The sequence below is a fragment of the Ursus americanus genome, chromosome 23 (assembly GCF_024610735.1).
Source record: "Ursus americanus isolate L20-20 chromosome 23, mUrsAme1.1.p, whole genome shotgun sequence".
Taxonomy (NCBI): Eukaryota; Metazoa; Chordata; class Mammalia; order Carnivora; family Ursidae; genus Ursus; species Ursus americanus.
In genome coordinates, this window is record NC_142149.1 from 15,399,078 (window position 1) to 15,421,805 (window position 22,728).

At 57.3% G+C, this 22,728-nt stretch overlaps 2 protein-coding genes and 1 long non-coding RNA gene across 3 annotated transcripts in view; 1 reads left to right on the plus strand and 2 right to left on the minus strand.

The window, feature by feature from the left end:
- The window catches only part of MARCHF10 (membrane associated ring-CH-type finger 10), a 78,937-nt gene extending 76,798 nt beyond the window's left edge, over positions 1 to 2,139 (plus strand). Inside the window, exon 15 of the mRNA XM_087854235.1 lies at positions 1,962 to 2,139. Within this exon, the coding sequence (XP_087710361.1) occupies positions 1,962 to 2,008 (47 nt within the window). The 3' untranslated portion in view covers positions 2,009 to 2,139. The remainder of the gene's footprint in view (positions 1 to 1,961) is intronic.
- A 169-nt stretch (positions 2,140 to 2,308) lies between these two features.
- LOC148107937 (uncharacterized) lies at positions 2,309 to 8,710 on the minus strand. Its single transcript, XR_015721267.1, has 3 exons — positions 7,047 to 8,710; positions 3,356 to 5,915; positions 2,309 to 3,261 (listed from the first exon to the last, which is right to left on the minus strand). It is a non-coding gene; the product is annotated as an uncharacterized LOC148107937 (long non-coding RNA).
- Positions 8,711 to 9,599: 889 nt separating this feature from the next.
- MRC2 (mannose receptor C-type 2) overlaps positions 9,600 to 22,728 on the minus strand; it is a 53,194-nt gene continuing 40,065 nt past the window's right edge. Inside the window, exons 12-30 of the mRNA XM_087854238.1 lie at positions 22,063 to 22,280; positions 21,224 to 21,366; positions 20,016 to 20,118; positions 19,594 to 19,732; positions 19,446 to 19,481; positions 18,941 to 19,101; positions 18,775 to 18,842; positions 17,960 to 18,060; positions 17,523 to 17,665; positions 14,343 to 14,457; positions 14,051 to 14,214; positions 13,772 to 13,880; positions 12,988 to 13,226; positions 12,671 to 12,830; positions 12,414 to 12,563; positions 11,975 to 12,094; positions 11,610 to 11,789; positions 11,162 to 11,188; positions 9,600 to 10,946 (exon numbers count right to left, since the gene is read on the minus strand). Coding sequence (XP_087710364.1) covers positions 10,726 to 10,946; positions 11,162 to 11,188; positions 11,610 to 11,789; positions 11,975 to 12,094; positions 12,414 to 12,563; positions 12,671 to 12,830; positions 12,988 to 13,226; positions 13,772 to 13,880; positions 14,051 to 14,214; positions 14,343 to 14,457; positions 17,523 to 17,665; positions 17,960 to 18,060; positions 18,775 to 18,842; positions 18,941 to 19,101; positions 19,446 to 19,481; positions 19,594 to 19,732; positions 20,016 to 20,118; positions 21,224 to 21,366; positions 22,063 to 22,280 — 2,597 coding nt within the window. The 3' untranslated portion in view covers positions 9,600 to 10,725. The remainder of the gene's footprint in view (positions 10,947 to 11,161; positions 11,189 to 11,609; positions 11,790 to 11,974; positions 12,095 to 12,413; positions 12,564 to 12,670; positions 12,831 to 12,987; positions 13,227 to 13,771; positions 13,881 to 14,050; positions 14,215 to 14,342; positions 14,458 to 17,522; positions 17,666 to 17,959; positions 18,061 to 18,774; positions 18,843 to 18,940; positions 19,102 to 19,445; positions 19,482 to 19,593; positions 19,733 to 20,015; positions 20,119 to 21,223; positions 21,367 to 22,062; positions 22,281 to 22,728) is intronic.

The window sequence follows — 22,728 nt, forward strand, 5'->3', positions numbered from 1 at the left end:
CGTGGCGGCCTTCGGCGAGAGCCCCTGCTCCGACAGGACGCGGCCGCGAGCCGACCTCGGGGAGCAGCGGGGGGCCCCCGCGGCTCGGGCCAGGGTCTTGGCGGCGCCCCGCCCCGCCCCCCGGCCCGGCGGCGCTGGCGGCTCTTCCCGGTCCCGGGAAACCTGCGGCCCGCGCGCCCTGCGGTTCGGCTGGGCGGGGGCGACCCCTAGTGCCCAGCGCGGAACGCTGTCGCCCCGCTGTGCCGGGGACCCAGCCTTTCCCCGGGGTCCTGGGGGGCCTCCAAGCCCCGGCCGCAGGGAAGACTGCCCTCTCTGGAGGACGGGAGAAGAGCATCCCTGGGGCGCTGCTTAAAAAAAACGAGTCTCCACGGCGGAGAGCGGAGGGCCCTCCCTGCGAGTGCCTGGCGCTGCGCTGCTGCCCTCCTGCGTCGCTCAGAGGCAGATGGTCCCACTGATCGTCACTTACCATCCCTCCCCAGGAAGCTGGGACCAGCTGTAGGATCCGCCCCAAAGTGGGGGCAGCCAGATCCCCCTAGAACTATAGGTCTAGGCCCTCTCTACCCGCCGCGGCCCCGCACCATCCCCGAAACTGGTGGGTGGGAGCCAAGGGACGGTCTTGGCACGCTGGTCAGGTGCAGCCGTTGCCGGGCTTCCGGCCAGGGCCATGATCGCGACGAGCCAGGGCAGCCAGAGGCAGATGGCCACACTCTTCTCTGGTCCCCAGCAGCCTGGTGTGACTCACCTGGCTGGCGCACTTTGCTGAGATGGGTTGCCAGAGCTGAGTCACAGCTGTGACCTGCTGCCCTAGCTCAGCTCAGGTGAAAAGGGAAGAAAAAGACATCAGGGCCCGCCGGGTGGCACAAGGAGATGCCAGCCTCTTTGTGGCTCTGTGGTGTCACTGCCAGCCGTCTCACTGGGGACCCCCCACCCCGGCGCCTGGAACACATGCGGGCCACAGGAAGCACTGAGGTAAAAGCAGCTAGGGCCAGTTCCCGGGTGGGTGTGGCCAATTTGGACAACTTGCTGCATGGTTCTGTGACCCAGCCCCCCTAACAGCCGCTCCCCAGCTGGCACAGATGGCTGTCACCACAACCAAGTCCAAGGCCTGGGAGGGGAACACTGTCTCTGAGGCCATCCATACAGGTGTGGACAAGAACAGGCTTGAGGGTCTTCAGGCCAAAGGCTGGGCCAGACCACCTCACCTGCATACACACAAGTCAAGGCAACTAGTTTTGGGGGACAGAACAGGATAGGCGAGGGCACAGGGGCAGCTCGTGGGGCTGCGGCTTCCCTGTAGCAGAGGTAGAAGCTCAGGGGTCCTGGTAGGAATGGGGGGATGTCAATTGCTCCTGCTCCTTGCCCTTCAGTGGTTTCCAGACAATCCCGGAGCACTCAAGCCAGTGGGAAAAGTATATTGAAAACAAGAATTTCCCCCAAGAATAAAAACCGCCACCCCAGACTCCACTTCCTCCATTCAGACCCCACTGCCTTCCTACTGCCTGTTTGTTCCCCTTCCTCCCATCACAGGACCCTCTACCTCCAGTCATTTGATGTCTGAAAGATTTCTTAAAGACCTAGGTCAACCCTCCAGCCACTTCCCTGCCAAGTTAAGGAAAGGGGCGTTCATGTGGGGGCGTTACCCTGAGGGGAGGCAGGGTTCCGCCAGGGATTCTGCCCCGGAACATTTGCTGCACCAGGGCAGTGAGGATGTGGACCTCAGTCCTTTTGTTGAGGGGTTACAGTCCCTCTGTCCTGGCCTGGCTGGAAGCCCCAAGGGGCATTCGAGGATTCCCGATACAGCAGGCCTCTGTTACTCACACTGTTCCAGGCACTGTGGGGTGTGTGTGTGTGCATGTGCGAGCACCCAGGGCTGGAGTGGGGGCAGGAGGGGCCACACCCTCATTGGCAGAGCTCACCGTCCACCCTGGCTCTCCAGCCTGAGACACCTTCTTGCTTTCCAGATTCTGAGCTGGGGGATGGAAATGACAGCAGCAGCCACGTTGTCTAGCAAGGGAGCTGGCCCCCCGGAGCTCTGCGAAGTCATCTCCCCACAGCCGCTTTTTCTATGTCCCCATGTGCCTCCCTCCCGCCTCCTCTTTACTGAAACTGAAACCACAGTGTTTACAGTTACCATTTTCACCCTGTGCCCCTCTCTCCTCGGGGTCTGGCCTGACCCTGAGGGACAGCAGCAGGGACCCGCGCAGTCCCCGACAGCACAAGCCAGGCAGCCGGGGCTCCTTGAGTCCCTGCCGGCGGCCCTGCTGCTGCCCCTCGGCCAGAAGCCCGGGCAGCCCTGCAGCCCGCAGCCCTGCAGCCCCGCAGCCTGCACCTCTGCACGGGGTGCCTGTTCGGGCCTCCCTCCACCCCAAGTGGAACCGGGCCGCATCTTCAATAAAATGGCTTTATTCACCCAGCTTCCTTGTGTGCTTTTTTTAGTCTCCACGCTACTCTCCTATTTACACCTTAGGGCCCAAAGACCAGATCAAGACGTGAGGTTAAAAAAAATAAAATAAAAAGGTCCAGGGGCACCTGGGTGACTCGGTCAGTGAAGCGCCCGACTCTTGATCTCAGCCCAGGGCTTGATCTCAGGGTCATGAGTTCAAGCCCTGCCCTGAGCTCCATGCTGGGCATGGAGCCTATTTAAAAAAAAAAAAAAAAAAGGTCAGGGAAGGGTAGTGAGAAAACTGGATGTTCGTGTGTGATGAGAGAGAGAGAGGCAAAGATAGCTCAAAAAATAAAGATGGAGGGAATGAAGTACGTGATGCTCGGTGAAGGAAGCCAGATACAAAGGTCAACGTGGGTTATGATTCGATTTACACGCAATTTCTAGAACAGGCGGAACCACAGAGGCAGATCGGTGGCCGCAGGGCCGGGACTCGGAGGACAGACTGCCTGCGAACAGGCTCGGGAGGATCTGGGTGAGGAGGCAGCTCTCCCGGCTGGTTCGTGGGGTGCTTCTCCGACGGATAAGCTCACTAAAGCTCGCTGAACTGCGCGCTCGCAGTGGGTGAGCCCTGTGGTGGAATGTCACGCGTGCCTCAGTAAATTTTCTTTAAAAATGGAGGAAGGGGGCGCCTGGATGGCTCAGTCGGTGAAGTATCTGCCTTCGGCTCAGGTCGTGATCTTGGGGTCCTGGGATCAAGCGCATGTCAGGCTTCCTGCTCACTGGGGAGTCTGCTTCTCCTTCTCCGTCTGCCTGCTGCTCCCCCTGCTTGTGCGCTCTCTGTCTCTCTCTCCCTCTCTTAAATAAATAAATAAAATCTAAAAAAAAAAAAAAGAAATGGAGGAAGGGACAGAGAATGAGGGAGAAGAGGGACAGAAAGGGGTAATGAAGAGAAAGAGGGGCTTCTCCCACCTTCGAGACCAGGAGCGGCCATTGCAGATTTTGCAGCAAAGAGGGTTCTGCCAGAGATGAATGGTGGTGCCAGTAGGGTTTAGGAAGTCTGGACTTGGGGCGCCTGGGTGGCGCAGGCGTTGGGCGTCTGCCTTCGGCTCAGGGCGTGATCCCGGTGCTCTGGGATCGAGTCCCACATCGGGCTCCTCCGCGATGAGCCTGCTTCTTCCTCTCCCACTCCCCCTGCTTGTGTTCCCTCTCTCGCTGGCTGTCTCTCTGTCACATAAATAAATAAAATCTTTAAAAAAAAAAAAAAAGGAAGTCTGGACTTGATTGAGTTTCCTCAAAATCTCGTCCATCCCTGACAAGCTTCACATTTAAAGTGACTCTATTCCTGCAAACCGGTGGATATAGCCAGGCAGCCTAGCTCCAAGATCCGAGAGCAAGGGAAGGGGACGCCCTGGAATGTTAACAGAACTTACAAGAGCCATTCTAGTTGAAAATATCTCCCTGATGTAAAACAAAAACAAACAAAAAAAATCCTAAAACCTCAAATTCTTCCATTCACAAACGGAGCCCAAGCCCTAAGCATTCTATGAGAAAATGGGCCTTTATTTTTCAACTGGACTCTAAAGTTGACTAAAGATGAAAGATTTGTCCAGGAGCCAATATTGAGAAATGTCTAAGAAGGAACAATGCATATTTAAAAACAAAGTTCTAGAGAGAGCTTGATGGAGTCTGAGGTGGCCATATAGACATTCTGACAAGACAAGTCTGCTGTAAGATGAGGTAGTGTTTGAGGCAGCTACCCCGAGACCCACCCAGGTTCCCATCAGCCAATGTCGGTGGTTGAAAACGATTTCAAGGATTGACCCAGGAAACCAGGAGTGACTCTTTGGAGGTCTGGGGAGGGGAAGTGGAGACACTACAGAACCGATGTCTTCCTGCACCATTAATTCCACATCGCGATGGCCCAGGGGTTCACTGATGGGGCTTCTCGTGGCCTGAGGTGCCCAAAGAATCAAGTTTCATTTATTAAAAGACCCTGGCGAAAAGGACTCCCTTGCCCCTTTCTAACTGAGTCAATATTGCCAGAGTCTATTAGAGGTTGAGAGACAGTGGATGGAGCATGAGTTTTTTTTAAAGAAGTCTTTGGCTTCATCATGACCCTCAAACATGTATCAACCATCAGTCATATGCCAGGTTGTGAAGACACGCGACAAATGCACGATGCCCACCCCTAGGAGCACAGTCTTATGGGGGCAACAGGTCATATATAGAAAAAGTCAAATCAAGGTAATACGAACCCACAGATGCCACTTATAGAGCACTTTCTGTAAGCCTGTGAGGCAGATACTACCTCCAAGTTACATGAGAGGAAACTTGTATTAGGGTTCTCCAGAGAAACAGAACCAGTAGGATATATTTATAAATATGTAGAAAGAGATTTATCATGAAGGATTGGCTCACACAATTATAGAGGCTGAGAAGCCCCACCATCTGCCATCTGTGAGCTGAAGTCCCAGGCAAGCCAGTGATGTCATTCCAGTTCAAACCTGCAGGCCTGAGAAGCAGGGAGCCAACACTCTGAGTCCCAATCCAAGTCTGAAGGCCCAAGAACCAGGAGAGCCGATTCTCCAGGACAGGAGAAGATGGATGTCCCCGCTCCAGCAGAGAGAAAAATTCACCCTTCCTCTGCCTTTTGGTTGTGCTCAGGCCCTCAACAGACTGGAGAATGGCCACCCTGGGGAGGGAGATATTCTTTACTCAGTCTACCCATTCAAAGGCTAATCTGTTCTGGAAACAGCCTCACGGATGCACCCAGAAATGACGCTCTTCCGGCTTGTCTGGGCACCCAAATGGACACACGAAATCAACTATCACAAAACTAACCTCAGGCAAGTTATGCGATGTGCCCAAGTTTACAAGGTGAGTTCAGTCTGGTGGCCAAGGCCACGTTCCTGGCCTGAGAGAGAGGGTAACAACGTTAACCAACTCCAGAAGTTGGGAATAGGTGGTCACCAGGACCAAGGGGCAGGGAGGAGGGAGGGCTCGTGGAGGAGAAAAGGGCCTTGAAGGATGGTGCACAGGCAAGCAGAGAGGTGGTGGAGGGAAGGGCACGTGCGGGGCACACGCAGATACATGGTGCAGGGGGAGCAGCAGGCTAGAAAGGGTTCATTGGGCAGGGGAGCCGGGACACCCGGGAGCCAAGCCCGGGAGCTGAGAGTCCACACACAGGCAGCAGGGAGCTTCACAGCCACCACCGCCCAGGCTGGCGAGATGAGGAGAGCGGGAGCTGGACGAACAGGGGCAGGAGGAAAGAGGGGAGGGCCCCCTGTCGCTACAGCGCCTCGGGTGAGCCGACTCCCACTCAGGAGGCGGGTAGGAGCTTTCAAGTATCCATAACCGTGAAAATGGCTAATGTATCAACCGAGCCTTCACCTCATTTCTATGCAGTCTATGCAATTCTGTGCATTGTATCCGACAGTCCTACCCCAGCCGAGGCTACTGGGGTCTCCCTCCTCCACTGCCTTGGAGGGGAAGCCATGGAAGACCAAAAGGAAAGCGGTCATTCTCAGCCCTGAAACTCAAAAGAGGCTTCTCTTAGCAGAGATAATAGGTTGAGACAAAATTCTTGAGTCTCAGAACCTGACTGCAAAATCCCAGGGGCTCTCCATGCTCGTTGCCGACCCCGCCCCAATTTCTACAGACTGGGGGAGGGGAGCACTGCGGAGAGGTGGCATGGCAAGTCCTTCCCCTCTTGTGCCTCTGTTCCTCATCTGTAAAAGGGGACAACAACACACATATACATATTAAATATATATGTATGGGCCGCCTGGGTGGCTCAGTCAGTTAAGCATCCAACTCTTGATTTCAGCTCAGGTCATGATCTCAGGGTTGTGAGAAAGAGCCCCACATCAGGCTCCACGCTGGCTATGGAGCCTGCTTAAGATTCTCTCTCTCTCCCTCTCCTTCTGCTCCTCCCCCTCTTAAAAAAAAAAAGAACAGGGCTATACCTAGTATATAAGAAATATTTTGCTTATTATTATCATCATGGAGCACTGGCATGTCTGAGGCGGTGTCCTGAGTCCCCTGCAGCCCCAGTATGGGGAAAGACACCATCCAAAAGTTTCCCATGTCCCAGAGAGAGACACAAAAGGGCAAAAGAAGGGCATCTCTGCATCAACCAGCAGGGACACTCAATGACCAAGGACCGGGTCCCTGCACATGCCACAGGACCACAGAATTTAGAGGTGCCGGGGAAGAAAGGGGAGAACTCGGACTGGACCAGAAAGCCAGGAGCAGGATTTCCTGGAAACAGCTAAAACCAAACTCCTGCCATCTGCTGATATCAAAAGATAGTCAATTTTTTTGCACTGAGAGCCAGCGACGAATCCATTTCAAGGGGTGGGGGGACGCCTGCCCGCTGCTTAGCTCCTCTCCTCCCTCCCCCCGGGCTGGCGGCCCGCCTGCTTTTCTGGACAAGGAAGGATCGGAATCTACAGCTCAAGGGGGTGCTGACTCTGGTGGGAGTCCAGACTGAAGTCAGCCCTTTCCTGGGGCCTCTTGGCGGCCCTGGCCCCTAAGATAAAGGCCGGAACGTCTGGGCACTTTCATCTCCCGGTCTCCCCCTTGAGGCCCCTCCCTATTTCCTCTCCTTTCCTCCTCCTGCCCCCCTTCCTCCCGTCGCCCTCAAGACGCAATGCTCCACCTTGTGCCTGTAACACGCTTGAGTGCCGGTGCTCAGGGCAGCCTGGCAGGGCTCAGCCGGCCCTGCTCCAGGAAAGCCATGCGGTGCGGCTGGCTGGCTCCTCACCCCTGCCACCTCACAGTGCTGCCCATCGGGCCAGGCCGGCTCCGCCAGGACACCTGCAAGGAGGCCATCTCTGCCTGGACAAGGAGAGGCGGTGAGCAGACCTGACACCGTTCTCTGGAGAGTGGCCCCGTTCTCCCGTTCATTCATGGATTCAGTGAGCTGCCACTGGACATCCCGGGGGCCAGAGCTGAGCCAGCGCAGCCCTGCAAGTGAAGATTGGCCTCGGGGCCTGGCCTACCGTGCCCTCTGCCAGGCCCACCAGGCTGGGTCTCAGGGCATCCCACCCCCAGCAAGTCTGGAGTGCAGAGAAGTGCTTAATGTTTATTGAATTGAAATGAGCAGAAAGACAGCAGGTTCTGTGGTCTGGGTACCCCCTAAAACCAGCACTACCCTGGAGCCAGAGGCAAATGGCAACCTCCCCACACCCCGCCCAGGCCCAGAGCCTTCCTCCTGCCCTGAGAGCTGCCAGAGCATCCTCTACCCTCCCCTGGGCAGCCCCGGACTAGAAAAGCTCAGCACAAGGTCTATGGGGAGCCCCAGGTGCCTCTGAAGCTGTCTGAAATGCTTTTGGGTGGGGAGCAAGGCTCTGGTGAGGACAACAGACTCCTGAGAGAAGGCGAGGGGAGGGGGAGCCAGGACAGGTATTTCTGGAATTATTTAAACCTCTGGACACCCACCATCACTAGCCCCGGCCGGGCAGCACCAGGCATTTGTGTCATTGGTGTCCTCGGTTCCTCAGCTGCTCCTCCCACCCCCAGGGATCCCATGACCCTGACTTCACCCCTCAGCTTAGCTTCTCTCCTAGGGCAAAGGTCAGCAGCAGGCTTCCCAGAGGGCCTCCGCCCCAGAGGGGCTCCCTGCAGCCTGGTCAGGCAGTCTTTGAGCTGCAGATAATGGCAGGGCACTTAACTCACAAAGGGAGCCTTTACCCAATTTGGAGAGCAAATCACTTCAGGGTGAAGTGGATTAATCATTAAGGATTCCCCCACGTGGCTTGGGGCTCCCTCCCCAAAGTGACCAGATCCGTCCACAGGGGCCCTGCTGCTGGCCATCAGGAGAGCAGCTGCCGGGGCTGCAGGGAGGAGAGAGCTGGAGGGGGGTGTCCGGCTCCGCCTCTGTCATGGATTCACAATCCCCCACCTGGGGGCTCCCTGGCTCAACAACGGGCACCCCATTTACCCTGCTGTCCAGGCCAAAAGCTCTGGACTTCTCAGTGTATCTTTTCATACCGTTTAGGTGTAGGCCTTGAACCACATGGTGGTATTACCTATTCAGAAAAATAGAAACTGGTTTTAAAAAACCACGAACAAGGTAAAGCATGTGTGCAACACACAGACACACACACACACGCACGTGTGCGCGTCCAGAATGTGACAACCGCCGAGGTACTGATCCACACCACTGTCCTCAAGGGCAGCTGGATTCGGGCTTCCTACTGTACTTGAAATAACATCCGTACTCTCTACCACTGCCTTCCCGGCCAAGGGCAATCGGGCTGGCCACGCTCCCCTCCCCCACCGTCCAGCCAGCCTGGCCTCCTTGCTGGGCCTCTGCAGCACAGGGCCTCCCTCCCCCTGCCCCCTGCCTCCACCTGCCTCGATGTTTGCATGGCGCACCCCCTCACCTCCTTCAGGTTCATCTCATTCCCCTGATGAGACCCTACCCCACCCCCCAGACCAAACGAACAGCCCCTCCCCACGGCCTGTGTCAGTCTTGCCCACAGCACCTGGCAGGACCGGCGTAGTTGCTATCACTTCCTAGCAGAGCCTTCTCTTTGCAGGCTGCCGTCTCAGGCTCAAATAGCCTGAGTGAATACCGGCGGGAGCGAGGTCCCGAGAGCCCCTGGCCCGCCTCTGCGCCAGACTTCGCCTCTGCGCCAGACTCGGAGCCCCAACTCCGCAAGGGTAAATATGCGCGCGCTCACAGCTCAGAGGCAGGTATGATGGCCCCCCTCCGGGAAGGATGCTGACGTGGAACGCCCCCCCTCCAAGGGCTGGCCTGGGCACCTCGAAGGGCCCCCTGGGAACCACAGCCCCAAAATAACAGTAGCAGCTGGCGTTTATGGGACACTTACTGCAGGAGCCCGGAGCTGCTGGTCTCACTGCTTGGCACAGATGACCTCATTTAATCCTCAAATACCCTCCAAGCAACCTCAGGAAGTGCGTCCCGTCCCCCCATTTCACACATGGTGAAAGGTGAAAGGTGAAAGGTGAAAGGTGAGCTCCCACGGCGGGCCGGTGGCTCCTGAGCTGTTACCTACATACACATCCCCAGCCACGGAGAACGTGGTGAGCAGGCCCAGAAAGGCGAGGGCCCAGAAGAAGAGACAGGAGTGCAGGACCTCCACGGGGGCCCAGAAATAGAAGCAAAATGGCAGACTGCAGAAAGAACACACGGCTTGAGCTCCAAACACGACAAGAGACAAAGCAGAAACCCTTCTCTCTCAAGCCTCTTAAAGGTGTTTTATTTGTTTGCTTTTCTTTTTTCTTTTCTTTTTTCTTCTTCACAATAATGACACATTAAAAAAAATTAAGAACTACGAAAAAGGACCATGACTCTCAGTCCGTGTTCACATTGTCCCGTGCCCCATGGCATAGGGACTGGCCGTCGCCCCAGCCTGGGCCAGGGTTCCGGCCTCTTGGAAAGGCACTGAGTCAGCACCCCGGGACTGGGCCCCTCCGGGAGCTCGAGCACTGTTCCTCTGGGCCCCCCGAGAGGGTGGTCTCCTGCTTGAGGCCCCCAAGACTCTGGCAACCCCCTCCTCTCTTCCAACCACAGCCAGGAGCTGGAAACGTTAGGGAACTTACTTTGGTCCCCACAGGGGACTCTTTAGGGACAGAGCCCTCCCCCAACCAGCAGGAGATGACGCCTCAGCCTGGTCACCCCCTGGGGGGCAGGGTGTCTCTCCCAGTCCTGTTTCCAGCCCAGCTGACACCCCAGTGGGGCCCTGGTTCTCAGGCCCAACCCAGGCCCCTCCTCCATGCCCCATGGGCCACCCCAGCAGGCACAGGAGTGACAGATGCTTGGCCCCCTCACCTGACACCCACCATGAGCAACAGGGCTCCCCAAACCCAGGGGCCCTGGCTCAGAAGGAAGGGCTGCATGAGAAGCAGGGGACGGAAGAGGGGGAGGGGGCTCAGAGCCAAGGCTGCCAGGAAGGAGAGAAGCGACAGAGGCTGGCTGAGGGCTCAGGGGAGGATCCTCAGGCTCTGCTATGAGAAGGGGGGTCCTGGGGCATGGTCAGCAGGCCTGGGCAGGGGCGCCTGGGGAGAAAGGGGCAGAAAGAGGCTCCCGTCCTGCTGCTGGTCACCGTGGGGGCACAGGCCCAGGTGACAAGACCTTAGGCCCCCCCAAAAGGGAAACACCACGCTGCACTCAGCCGGGTCTCAGCCCAGCCCTCACGGGAGGGAGGAACCCCACCAGCCAGGCCCTGATCAGCCCCAGCTCCCAACAGTGGCTTCCAAAGGCACCCCTCCATAGGCCACCTGGGCTGGCAGCTGGTGGGGGGGCCCGGCTGACCCAGGGCCCGGCCTCCCCATTCCTCCTGTGCCCACCCTGCCCACCGCCCTTGGCTCTACTCCTGCTGCTCATTCATTTCCATGTCAGACACCAGAATGTTCTTCTCGGTGGCCTCGCCAGGGCCGGATGCGCTGCGGCTGTAGCGGGCGCCCTCGAAGGTCCCACGCTCCGCACTCTGTCGCCGCCGGTAGAGGATCAAGGCTGCGGTCAGCAGGGCCAGGAGCAGCAGTACCGCCATCAGCACCACCACGAGGGCGGCTGGGTTCTCCGGGAGCGCTGCTGTAGCAAGCCCACCACTCAGCAGAGGGGCTGTGCTCCCGCCACCCCCGCTGCCCCCATCTGCCCCTCCACTGTCCCTCGCTGCCCCCATCTGCCCCCCATTGTCCCCCGCTGCCCCCCCACTGTCCCCCGGCTGCCCCCCGCTGCCCACGCTCCCTGGCATGCTGGGCCAAGGCGGGAGACGGCTCATCTCAGCCCTGCCTGGGACTCACCTGATGGTGAGAAGCTGCTCTCCTCGGCTGCGAGGAAGAGGGGGGACCCGTTAGTAACTGGCATAACAACAAGCAAACACGCAGAGGCCGCTTCCTGAGCGCCAGCCACCCGATCAGCCCGTTTGATCTCATAGGTACTGTTATTATCCTCATTTTGCATATGAAGAAACTGAGGCCATGGACTTGAAGGAACTGGCTCAAGGTCACAGAGTTGCTAAGTGGTTTGCCCGGGGCTTGAACCCCGTCCTTGCCCTTAACCGCTACAAAATGATGGGTTTGCCATCTAGTTTGGAAATTTGTAGGAAGGGCCGGTCCCTCCTACAGACCAGTTTATCCCCGGGCAGGGTCCCGGTCCGGGCCCGTCTCCCATCCGCTGTGTCCGGGACAGATGAGCCGCGGAGCCCTGGCGCAGGCCCAGCACCAGCTGTGCGGGGGCGGCGGCGCTCACCTCGAGGGAGCTTGCAGACGACGCCCATGGTGATGTTGGTGCAGGCGCCCGGGCGCCAAAGCCCGCTGCTGCTCTGAATCCAGTAGCAGCTGTTGTGGCTCAGCATGCTGGGGCCCAGGCCAGGGGGCCCCCAGTTGGAGTAGTTCACAGCTGTGTTGTCCTGCCAGACCAGGGTGCCTCCTACGGGAAAGGAGATGCTGACGGGGTGCGGGGGAGAGGAGACAGGAGCAGGTGGAAGGGAGCAGGCCTGTTCGAGAACTGAGTCTCAGCTCCCGCAAGTCCTCACCCCCGCCCAGCCCTGGGGGAAGGTGTCCCCCCTACACCCTGAGGCTTCCCCCTCCTGATGCCACACACAGGGTACCCACCTTTGGGGTTGAAGTTCATGCCCAGCCAGGCACCCCGACTCTGGCCCTCAGAGCTCTGCAGGTGCTCCCAGACAAACACGTTCTCCATCTCATCCAGAATGGACAGGACCGCCCCACCCGCTGGACACAAGGGAGGCCCACATCAGGACAGACAGTGGTCTCCCTGGGGGAGCAGAGACCCCCTCCCCCAGAGAGGCCCCTTCTCCGGCAGCCTGAGTGGAGGTTGGTGTGGAGTGTGCCTCGGTGTGTGGGCGCCCGGGGTTACTGACATGAGGCCACACGTGGCCCCTGTGTACTGGAAACTGATGGGGCACATCTGTGTGAGTGCTGCCTACGGGTGGAGGGTAGCAAGGGGCCTGCGTTCCTGGAGTCTTTAAGTGTCCACGATAGGGGTCACCACCTGAAACGACCACGTGGGCTCTAGCCTGCGCAGGCCCACCTCTCTGGCAGCGCTGCAGCGCCTCCTTGTGGCCCAGCAGCAGCTCCATGTGGAAGGAGTAGCAGTGCTCCCGGAAGGGAATCCACGCCGAGTCGGCCAGCCCTTGGGGACAGCTGCCATGGTAGCTTATTCTTCGGGGAGGAGGGGGCCCTGTAGGGGGTGCAGGATTGAGCAAGTGGCCCAGAGTCCTCCCCGGGACAGCCTATACACCTTGCCCGCCCCTCGGCCCCAGCAGCTGGGCACTCACCGCCGTTCACCCCCGCAGACAGCTCCCTGCAACTTAGTGTCGCAGCTGGCGGTGCGCCAGGCCCCGTCCACATCCACGTAGGCGCAGCCCCCTGGCTGCTGGGGCTCCCCGTCCTGCCAGCTCACATAGCTCAGGGGCTCCTCTGAGACCCAGGAGTACCGCCGGGAGCCCTGGGCACGAGGGGGCCATCAGGGTGGGAGGAAGGGGGTCAGCGGGGGGTGGGGGACAGAGGCAGGTAGGGTAAAGGCAAGGAGTCAGGAAGAGACAGGGAGGGAAATCAGGGGAGCAGTCCCGACCCCGGGGCCAGGACGAGTGTTGGGAGCCCACCTCCTCACTGGCCAGCCCGATCCAGAGTGGGGTGCGCAGCCCGCGGGCGGCCTGCGTGAGGAAGGCCTGCGTGTAGGGGTCGGGCACGTGGGCCAGGCTGGCGTTGCGGCTCTCACACAGCAGGAGGGCGTCGTGCCAGCGCAGGGGCTTCTGCAGCAGCCGGAAGGTGCCGTTGAGGTAGGAGAGCTCAGTACCCGGGGCAGGGGGCGACGCTGCTGGGGATGGGCTCAGGGAAGGGTCTACAGGGAAGGGGACAGGGCTCAGGCCGGGCTCTGCCTCCCTCACCCCATTCCCAGGCATGAAGCTGGGGGAGCACCGGATATCAGGCTGAGACCAGGTCTCCACTGGGCCCAGGGCCCGGCACAGACGGACAGCAAGTGTTAGCCGCTGTTACTAAGAATACATTCTTGCCGATTCACAGAGGAGCAAGCTGGGGCCTTGAGCTACTCTTACCCCAGGAACCCCTGCGGAACAGGCATGGAGCCACGGGGGCCTCAGACGCCTGACTTCAGGTTCCCCGACAGCAGGCATGCCCGGTGTCTAGCTGTCCCTGGTCAGCCCTCCAGACCCCCAAACCTTCCTCCTGAGACCCTCAGTCCTCACTGCCTTTCCCTTTGATTGGCACCAGGTCTTTCTGCCCATCTGCTTCCCAAGCAGATGTTGGACAGTGGGGGTGACCCCAGGGACCCCCTGACATCAGGGACCATGCTTCGTCATTCCTCCAGGCATGGCCCACAGCATCGGGCCCAGTGCTGATGTTCCCAAGTTCCCAGGTGACGCGTACCTGTGCCCTTCTGGCAGATGAAGCCATGTGTCTCCTCCGTGCAGCTCCGATCGTCCCAGCGGCCAGTGAAGTGAGCAGAGGGGCTGTGCAGGACCACCGCACAGCTGGTCTAGGGGGAGGGAGCTGCTCAGAGGAGCCCTGGCAGTTCTCCCCCTTGTGCCACTGCCCCCAAAGGGCTGCCCTCCAAGCAAAGAGGCTGGAAGAGGGGGGGACCCTGGGAGTGAAGGCGAGTGCTGCAGGTTGCAGGGGGTAGGGCGACAGAGGGAGGGGTTTCCTCACCGGTATGTTGCCACTGGGAGCAGGGCTAGGGCCGGAGGGCTCCCCAGGGGCCCAGTTGGTATACAGCAGAGGCTCTTGCTCCACCCACTGGAAGTCCCTCTGAGAGGCATGGAGGCCAATCCAAAGGTCAAAGGTCACATTGGGCAGGCTGGCTGTGATGAATGCTACAGTCCCCCGGAAGAGAGAGTTATGAGCAACAGGAGAGCCCCTTGCTCACTCTGCTCTAGCCATTTTTTTGGTGGGGGGGGTCTGTGTCAGAGGATACTGGGGCCTTCCCATGGGCTGGCCCTACCTTGCTCTAAGGGGTTTGCAATGGTGACCAGTTGGGCCTCTTGCTGTTCACAGGAGAACTGTGCCTCTGACCACTTCACCCGGTCCTGGGGGTCCTGGCCCTGGATGCGGAAACACTGGGGCGGAGGGGGAGGCGTGATGTCCAGCTCCACCGCCCTGTCCCACAAACCCAGAAACTCTGCTGTGTAGCCCTCAGTGGCAGGCCCCGGGGAGGCTTCGAGGGCTGTGAGGACAACAGAACAGAACCAGGACATCTGGGGCTCCTTGAGCAAGGCTCGGGCGCCCTCTCAGCCTGGCACAGCACATTCACGTCCGCCTGCCGACGCTCAGGGGTGTCTGTAAGTGGCAGGAGGGCTTTAGGCCACCAAAGGCTCTACTGCCTATGACAACAGCACCTGGGCCATGCGTGGGGACAAGGTCTGTCTCGATGTCAGCTATCGCCCTCCCAAGTGTTGCCTGAAATCTGTTATTTTGTCCTGTGACCTCTATGTTCATCGGTACGACGCCCTTATCTTCACTTCTGAATGATCTTTGTTGGGCAGCAGCCGGGTGGGCAACGTCTCAAGTGAAGACTATTTGAAAATGAACAGTCTCCAGTGATTTCCTTCCTCAGTGCGATGGGGGAGAAGGAAAGGAAGGAAGCTTTGGAGTCGCAAAGAGGGCCAGGGGACACGTGCAGGTCAGATTCCAGATCTGACTTAACTTTTCTGTAAGATGGGAATAAAAATATCTGTCTTTTGGGGTCCTGTTAAGAGTTAAAGAGAACAGTGCACGGCACGAGAGCATGTGCTTAGCGAGGGGACGCTCTTGCTATCAGGAGGAGTTCTAGCATCAGCTTACTGATGCCAGTGTCAGAACTGTAAACCCAGAAAGAATGCAAGAGTTGGGGGGGAGGTTTATCACGAAGCCCATGCATTTCATTTCACAGTAGTTCAGAGATAGTCGGAGGCCTCCTTTAAATAACTAGTAAGACTAGTCATAAAATTAGAAGCAGCAAGGTCACATCAGCAAGTATCAGCAGCAGAAGAGAGGAAGTACCAACTCAGTCCGGCAAACACTCGGGGCATCCCTACCACGCGCAAGCGTATTAGGTGCTATGTCCGGGCCAGGGGCCCTGCCCTCCAGGAGCTTAAAGCTAGGGGGAGAGGCAGGCTCTCACTCACTCTCCCTACATCTAAATGCTACAGGGCTGTAACGGAGGGCAGAGAACTAGTAAAGCAAGGTGTCTGGGGCCAGGCCGTGAAGGGGCACACAGCCTCGCATACTTCAAAGGCTTCCGACAGGGGAGTAACTGGTATCTTTACAATGATGCTGACACATCAAGAAAGAGACCAAGTACCATATACCATATATTCTGTGGTGGAAGAAGCCACAAGAATAGATTTTTGGAAAAATGTAATGACATGAGAAAAATGCTCAAAATAGAACACTGCGAAAGAAAAGCTGGATACAAGATCGTGTTATGTCGTATGATCTCAATTAGGTGCAAAAAGGCAGGAAGCAGAGTAACAAATATTAACAGGGGTTATTTCTGGAAAGGATGAGTGAGTTGTACTTTCTTTCCTTCTGTTTTTTCCCAAGTTGTAATAATACACGTGTTACTTTTTTTTTTTTTTTTTTTTTTTTTTAAGGTCAAATAGGTAGAATATTCGCTTGACTATTCTGAAGACAGTAAGAGCTCCATGACACTAAGGGGCTGGCTACACTCCAACACAGGACAAAGATTTATGGATTCTATGACCTAGGGTTAACTAATCTAATCCTCACAATCCCCTAAGTGGTTTTACAGCGTCGGCAAAGAAAGCACAGATCAAAGCTCCGACTCGGGACGCAAAAGCAGCAACAAGAAAACAGGGCTCCTCTCTTCTGGAACGAGCTCTTGTCAGCCACCAGGTAAAAACCATGACCATCTAATCAGGTCTGATCAGTCAGCCCAGGAGTGCAAAAGTAATCACGTTGGGAAAGAAAATCACCCTCTAGAAGGAACACTCCGCAGACGCGTCTAGAAACCCTTCTGATTAATGTTACTGCCCCTAACTTTCCTCTGTGGGCGCTCAAAACCCTTGGGAAAACAATTTCCTCAACGTTGTTTCAAAAAATCTTCCAAAGACTTGTTCTTAAACCATCTTAATCAGGTCTTCTGATTAGTTTCTGAGGCAGATTAGTTTAAAATGCAGAAATGTACTAGCCGGTTTTTACACAAAAACCTTTGTTTCATTGGGAGAAGGACTGAAAAGTGAAGAAAGCCCAGCCAATGACAGACGAACTTTTCCATTTTGATGTATTTGCCTTTGTGAGACTTTTTCATCTACGATAACCATTAAATCCATGTTTTAAAGTAATTTGAACTTCAAACAAGACCTGTGAACTCCCAAATCACAAAGTGTCAGACCAAAATTTTTAAAAAGAATGAAATATATGCAATTACCTTGCTCTTACTAAAATTATTTAAGGATGAATAATTATTATAATTGATCATTTTTGAGTACTCTTCTCATACTATAATAAAGAAAAATTTTTTAAACTTAAAAATACTCTTTTTCAGGGGCGCCTGCATGGCTCAGTCAATTAAGCGTCTGCTTTTGGCTCAGGTCATGATCTCAGGGTCCTGGGATCGAGTCCCAGCTCAGGCTTCCTGCTCAGCAGGGGAGTCTGCTTCTCCCTCTCCCTCTGCCCTTCCCCCTGCTCATGCTCGCTCTCTCATGCCCTCTTCCTCTCCCTCTCCAATAAATAAATAAAATCTTCTAAAAAATGCTCTTTTTCAATCTTTAGCTCATGCTTCATATTCTTTTGTTCTTGTGCAGAGCTTACTATATAGAACTGTTAGTACAAAAGTAAGTATATATTTATTTACACAGATATATATAACGTAGACACACACTTTGTATGCTCAACATTGTGTTTACTAATAGGAGTTCATTATCAAAATGTGTGGTGACCGCTAATCTAGAAAACTCACCAAACTATGTGGACACCCACATCCCCCGGTGGATTAGCAGGTGGAGTTATTTTCCCAGGAGTCTAGCCCCGGCACTGGGGCCAAGTAGGAGAGAGGCTGATGGGTGTAGGCAAGAGGCCATGACTTTGATGTTGCCAAAGGGCCAAGACTTCTGAAGCTTGGCCTTCCCATGTTCACATCCTCTCCCCTGACTCCACTGGGTGGCCCCTCCCCACCTCCTACCTTGTTGAGGAACTGGTTCCAGCCGGAGGGGCAGCCCCCCAGGGCCGTGGGTGGCATGTCCGGGGGCTGGGGCTCTCCGGTGCTGTTGCTGCGCTTACAGATGTAGGGCAAGGCCGTCAGGCACCTCTGGTCCCCCCAGTCCTCTGCAGAAAGAGGAGGGCAGTCATTCTAGCACAGGGCAGGGCCGGCAGCACCCTTGCCTCGTGCCCTAAGAAGAGGACATCGGGGTCAGGTGCCCATGTTCAGCTCTAAACTCTAGTCCTCTGTGGCTGCTGGATCATGGGGACAGGTCCCCTCTCTGGGTCTAGCCCCTCTTGGGTTATGGGAACAAAGAGAATGAGAAGAGACGGATGGGCCTGCCCAGGCTCACCACACTGCCCCCAACATCAACCCTCTCGCCAGCTTCTGCACACTCTCTGCCCCACCCTCTCCCTCACCTCGGCTGGCGGTCATGTACACACACTTCTTATCCTTGCCAATGGGCCGAGGTTTACCGGGTGCCCAGGAGATGAAGTTTATAACAGAACCATCTGTCCACCTGCAATGACACGGAGCAGAGGTGACTTGCCCCGGGCCCAACCTCCCTTGTATGCAGCAATGAAGGCCGCTGAGATGGGGGCAGGGAAGGGTCCGAGTCCAGGGGCTCAGTGGCTACAGGCTGAGAGTGAGTGTACTGAACTCAGGGCAGCTGGGGACTCAAAGACCTGGTGCCTCCAGGTAAGGCCCAGCCCTCCCTGGGCACTCATTCTCTAGAAAATCCAAGAATCCCAAAGCAGAGGTCCAAGGGCAACAGTATGCTCAGATATGCATGTGTTCCTGGTTCTTCCTTCCTCAAGCCCCCTCATGCATGTTATGTGGGTACAGAACACAAAGAATCCCCTCCAGAGGACATCATATGTCCTATCCTGAGGGGGCCTTATTCGTGAGTGGCCCCAGCATAATAGGAGCTGTCATTATTTGGTGCCCAATTATGTGCTGGATGCTATGCTAAGGACTTCACATACCTTATTTCTAATCCTCAGAGCAATCCTACCAGGCAGGCCTCATTATGCTCATTTTTAGATGAGAAAATCAAGGCCCACAAAGGTTAAGTCATTTGATCAAGGCCACACAGCCAGGGAGGAACAGAGCTGGATTCAAATCCAGGTCTATCTGTCTCTGTGGGCGGCCTCCCTAGCTCCCATCTGGGGTCATGGCTGGCCATCCAGACACCCGCTCCCTCCCACACCTGCTGACCCTGGAAGGCTCCTACCTGAAACGCCCATCACTCTCTGCAGTGTGCAGGCCAATCCACCAGTGCTGCTCTTGGCCCCGGGACAACTGGGGAAACCGGTCAGGCAGATAAGGGTTGGCAGGACCTCTCCTTCCCCAGCCTGCCCTCCCACTGCCCGCAGGCCCATACCCACTGGGGTGCTTACCTTCTGCAGGTTGTGCCCCAGGAAGTCCAACTCAGCCTGGCTGTGCACGGAGGCCAGCTCGGCCTGGAACCACGTGCAGATGCGCTGGGCCTGAGCCCACGTGGAGTGGTGCTCGAAGAACTTGTACTCGGCCTCCTGGAAACGCAGCCACTCCCGCCGGCCTGCGGGGGCAGTGTGAGCGTGGCAGCAGGGGCAGTGTGAGCGTGGCAGCGGCGGCCAGGCAGAGCTTGCCTGCTCGCCCTGCGGACAAGGCCCAGGCGGGTCCAATGGCAGGCTGCAGGCGGGTTGCAAGCCCCTAGGCCCCCGGGCAGACACCGCTCCAGGCCCAAGCTTGCCCCTGCTTGGAGACGGACGCCGACAGGGCTCCAGGCGCCCTGAGTCCCCTTCTCTCAGCTCAAACCCCTAACTCCTTTCGTTCTATCCCAGTCAGGCCCTGCCCTGGAGGTGATGCCCCTCACCCTCTCCCAACCGCCACGGAGAACAGGACAGCCCGGGGGGGCCTTACCTTGTGGGCTGACATCGGGCTCCTGCACGTCTGTGCCTACGGCGACAACAGGGACAGAGACGCTGCAGGGAAAGGAGACCCTCCCCTGGATTCCCAACCCCGCCGCCCTTCACGCCCTTCCCTGTTTCCCAGCACCATCCCACCCAACCTCGAGGGATCTTGCAGATCCAGTCCAACTGCGTCTCGCACTGCATGGCCACCCACTGCAGGGAGGCCAGGTCGAGCACTGCACAGCCCCGGATGTCGTCGTCGTCGTGCCGGCTCCGGTCGAAATTGTGGTAAGAGAACTGGAGGTCGGAATGGCAGAAGGTTGTCAGGCACGAGGCGCAGGCCTCGACGTTCCCAGAACAGACGTACAAAAGGCCGGGCCTGAGCTGGGAACCCCCAACCCGGGCTGGACGCCCCGCCCCCCCTTTCCGTAACCTGCGGGCTCTGGCCAAGGGCCCTAACTCAGCTAAACGTCGCCGCCCGCCAGGCTCTGCCCCGCCCCCAAAAGACCACGCCCACTGCCGAGCCGCGCCCACTCGGGCCCCGCCCATCACCTGACCCGCCCCCTCTAGGCCGGCTCACCCCCGAGCCGTCGCTCCAGCGCCAGCTCTGCCCTGCTCCGGGGTCTCGACGGTTCAGGCCGATCCAGAACCAATTCTGCTCGTGGATCTCGGGCTCTGACTCACTTCAGCACAACCGGGGGGTGGGGACAGAAGAGATGGGGATGAGAGGAGCAGGAGACCTTTGCAGGTGACCTGGGCAGTCCCGAAGGCTTGGGGCCTCTCCATCTGGGCTTCACACTCACCAGCAATACACTGTTGGGGCCACCTTTAAAAAGTTCTCTCCCCATAGAGAACTGACCTAGCTGGACCAGGCGCCCGGCTCACTGGGGGTGGGTGGCCTGGCCCCCTTCCCTGGCTTCCCTTTGGGTGGGGTTTGCCCTGCCAGCAAGACTCTGTAGGCTTTCACTTCAGGGAGTTTAGTTAGGTCGGTGGAGATGGGAGGGCTCCGGAATCAGATAAAAGCAGATTCCAGCACCCATTCGCCCATGAAGCAGCTCCCTGACCTCGGGCAAATCACCCAACCTCTTTACCAGCCCACATGGGTCCATGACAATGTCTACTTCATAGGGCTGAAGAAGAGACTGAATAAGGACTCAGTGTTCAGTGCAGTACCTGAGACATGGTGAGAGGCCATCAATGAGAGCGACAATTACTAGTCAAATAATGTAATCCTGATGTTTGCTGGAAAGACATGTCCCTGGAATTAAGATCTGGGGAAGCCTGGATCCATTCGGATTTTTTCCAGCGCTAAGGGATTATAGGAGCTCTGTGTCATACGAGGCCCACAGGACAGACATGGGGTCCTGGAGGGACCCCCAGGAGCAAATGCTCACTTTCATAGCTTTTCTCCTCCTCTCGGGAAACGCCGTTTATTGAGGAGAGTGGGCTGTTATGGGATGGTGTTGCGGGCGGGGGGTGGGGGGATGCTCGACTTGGATCAGGAGATTTTGCCATGGAGAAGGAGGGGTGAGGAGGGCAGTTACTTTTGTCAAAGTCTGTGAGTCTGAGGGGGACACTGCTGGTTCCCTGATACTGGTGAGCAGCCAGGGAGACCAGAGCTCCCTGAGGGAGGACAGGATGGTCCTGGCATTAGCTTCGGACACACAGGTCATTCTGAGCCCTCAGACAGGCCTCACTGGGGGCGCCTTCACCTTGCCCCCTGCCCTGTGCCCAGCAAAACCAAGAGCCCACACAGGTGCATGCAGGCCACTGCCCCAGGCTCAGTACCCGAAGATCTTGTTGAGCATGTTGGCCACAAAGTGTTCCTCCTCATAGCTGGCCAGGCTCAGCAGCTGGGCCCCCAACTCTTGGCAGGCCCCCTGGGCCTGCACCCAGGTCTTCTTGTCCTGCAGCCGCTCTGAGCTGAACACCTATAGGAACAAAGTCCAGGTGTCTAAGCTACCCCTACTGGTCCACCTGCCCTCCCATGACAGCAGTAGGGAGGGGGGCTGGGGCCTCACTGGACAGGGGTGCAGGCTAGCTAAGACAATCCTGCATAGCCAGCTCCTAGAGAACAGCCCCTGCCCAGACCCCTGAACTAGCCCAGGACCTGGGCTCTCATCCTTGGGGAGCCACACTTTGCTGTGGGCAAGTTCCTTCCCCTCCCTGGACCTAGTTTCCTCATGTCATAAAAGACCCTGGACTACATTAGAGGTTCCCAAACCCAGCAGAGTTTAAAAATCAAAGGACCAGGCCCCGCCCCAGCCTAGTGAATCCCAGTCCCTACAATGACAGCCTGGCATTTATTTTTATCAAGCTGCCCAGATGATTTTGAAAAGCAGCCAGCCCAGCCCCAACATTTGGGAACCTCTGAAACCGATTCTCTCTCTGCTGTTTTTTCAATTCTTGCCATTCGTCAAGCACCTACAGTGTATCAGAGCTGAGATTCCACTGACAAGAGTGTCATCCGAAATGACCTCTGTCTGCGGTCCGCTGTGGAGAAACAGTGTCCCCGGGGCCCAGCCACCCGGATCGTGGCTGGGCCTCACTGGGGCTGCCCTTGACCCTGGCGAGCTGTTCCTTTGCTCTAGTTCCTCTCCCTCGTCCCGCGTCAGCAGGCTGCCTACCTTATAGCAGTGCCGGAGTTTGGGGTCTGACCCCCAGCCCTGGGGACAGGAGCCAGTGAGGCTGGGCGTGGGGTCTGGCCCAGGCAGTTCCGGTGTCACTGGCGTGCCCAGGCTCTGCCGGCAGATGTAGCGAGCCCGGAATGCGGTGCAGTTCTTCACCTCCCACAGCCCCATGGCGCTGCCTGTGGCCAGGGCCACGCAGCCCCCACGGCTGTACCCTGGAGGAGGGAGCAGGAGACCTGCTGGCTGAGGACTCATGGTCCGGCCCTCCCCCACATCCCCGCAGGACACCCCCGCCAGCCTCGGCCCCCACACTGGTGACCAGCTTGGCCGGCTCCGCAGGGACCTGAAGGGAACGGAGGCAGAGTCCTAGCTCTGGGCTTACTCCTGTGAGATTTAGGCCAGTGGCTTAACCTCTCTGAGGCTGTTTTATCATCAGCCTCATCAGGTCATTGAAAAGGCTAAAAGAGACAATGACCGTGAAGTGACAATGATCCTGATGGCCGCTGCCCGCGCTACTCTAAGCACTTCATGGCTATTCAACCCGTTCAGCCTCACAACAGCCCCATGCGGAAAGCACCGTTATCCTCGGTTGACCGATGGGAAACTGAAGCTCAAAGATGCACCAGGCGATTTGGCCCCAGACCCTGAGCTCCTAACCATTTC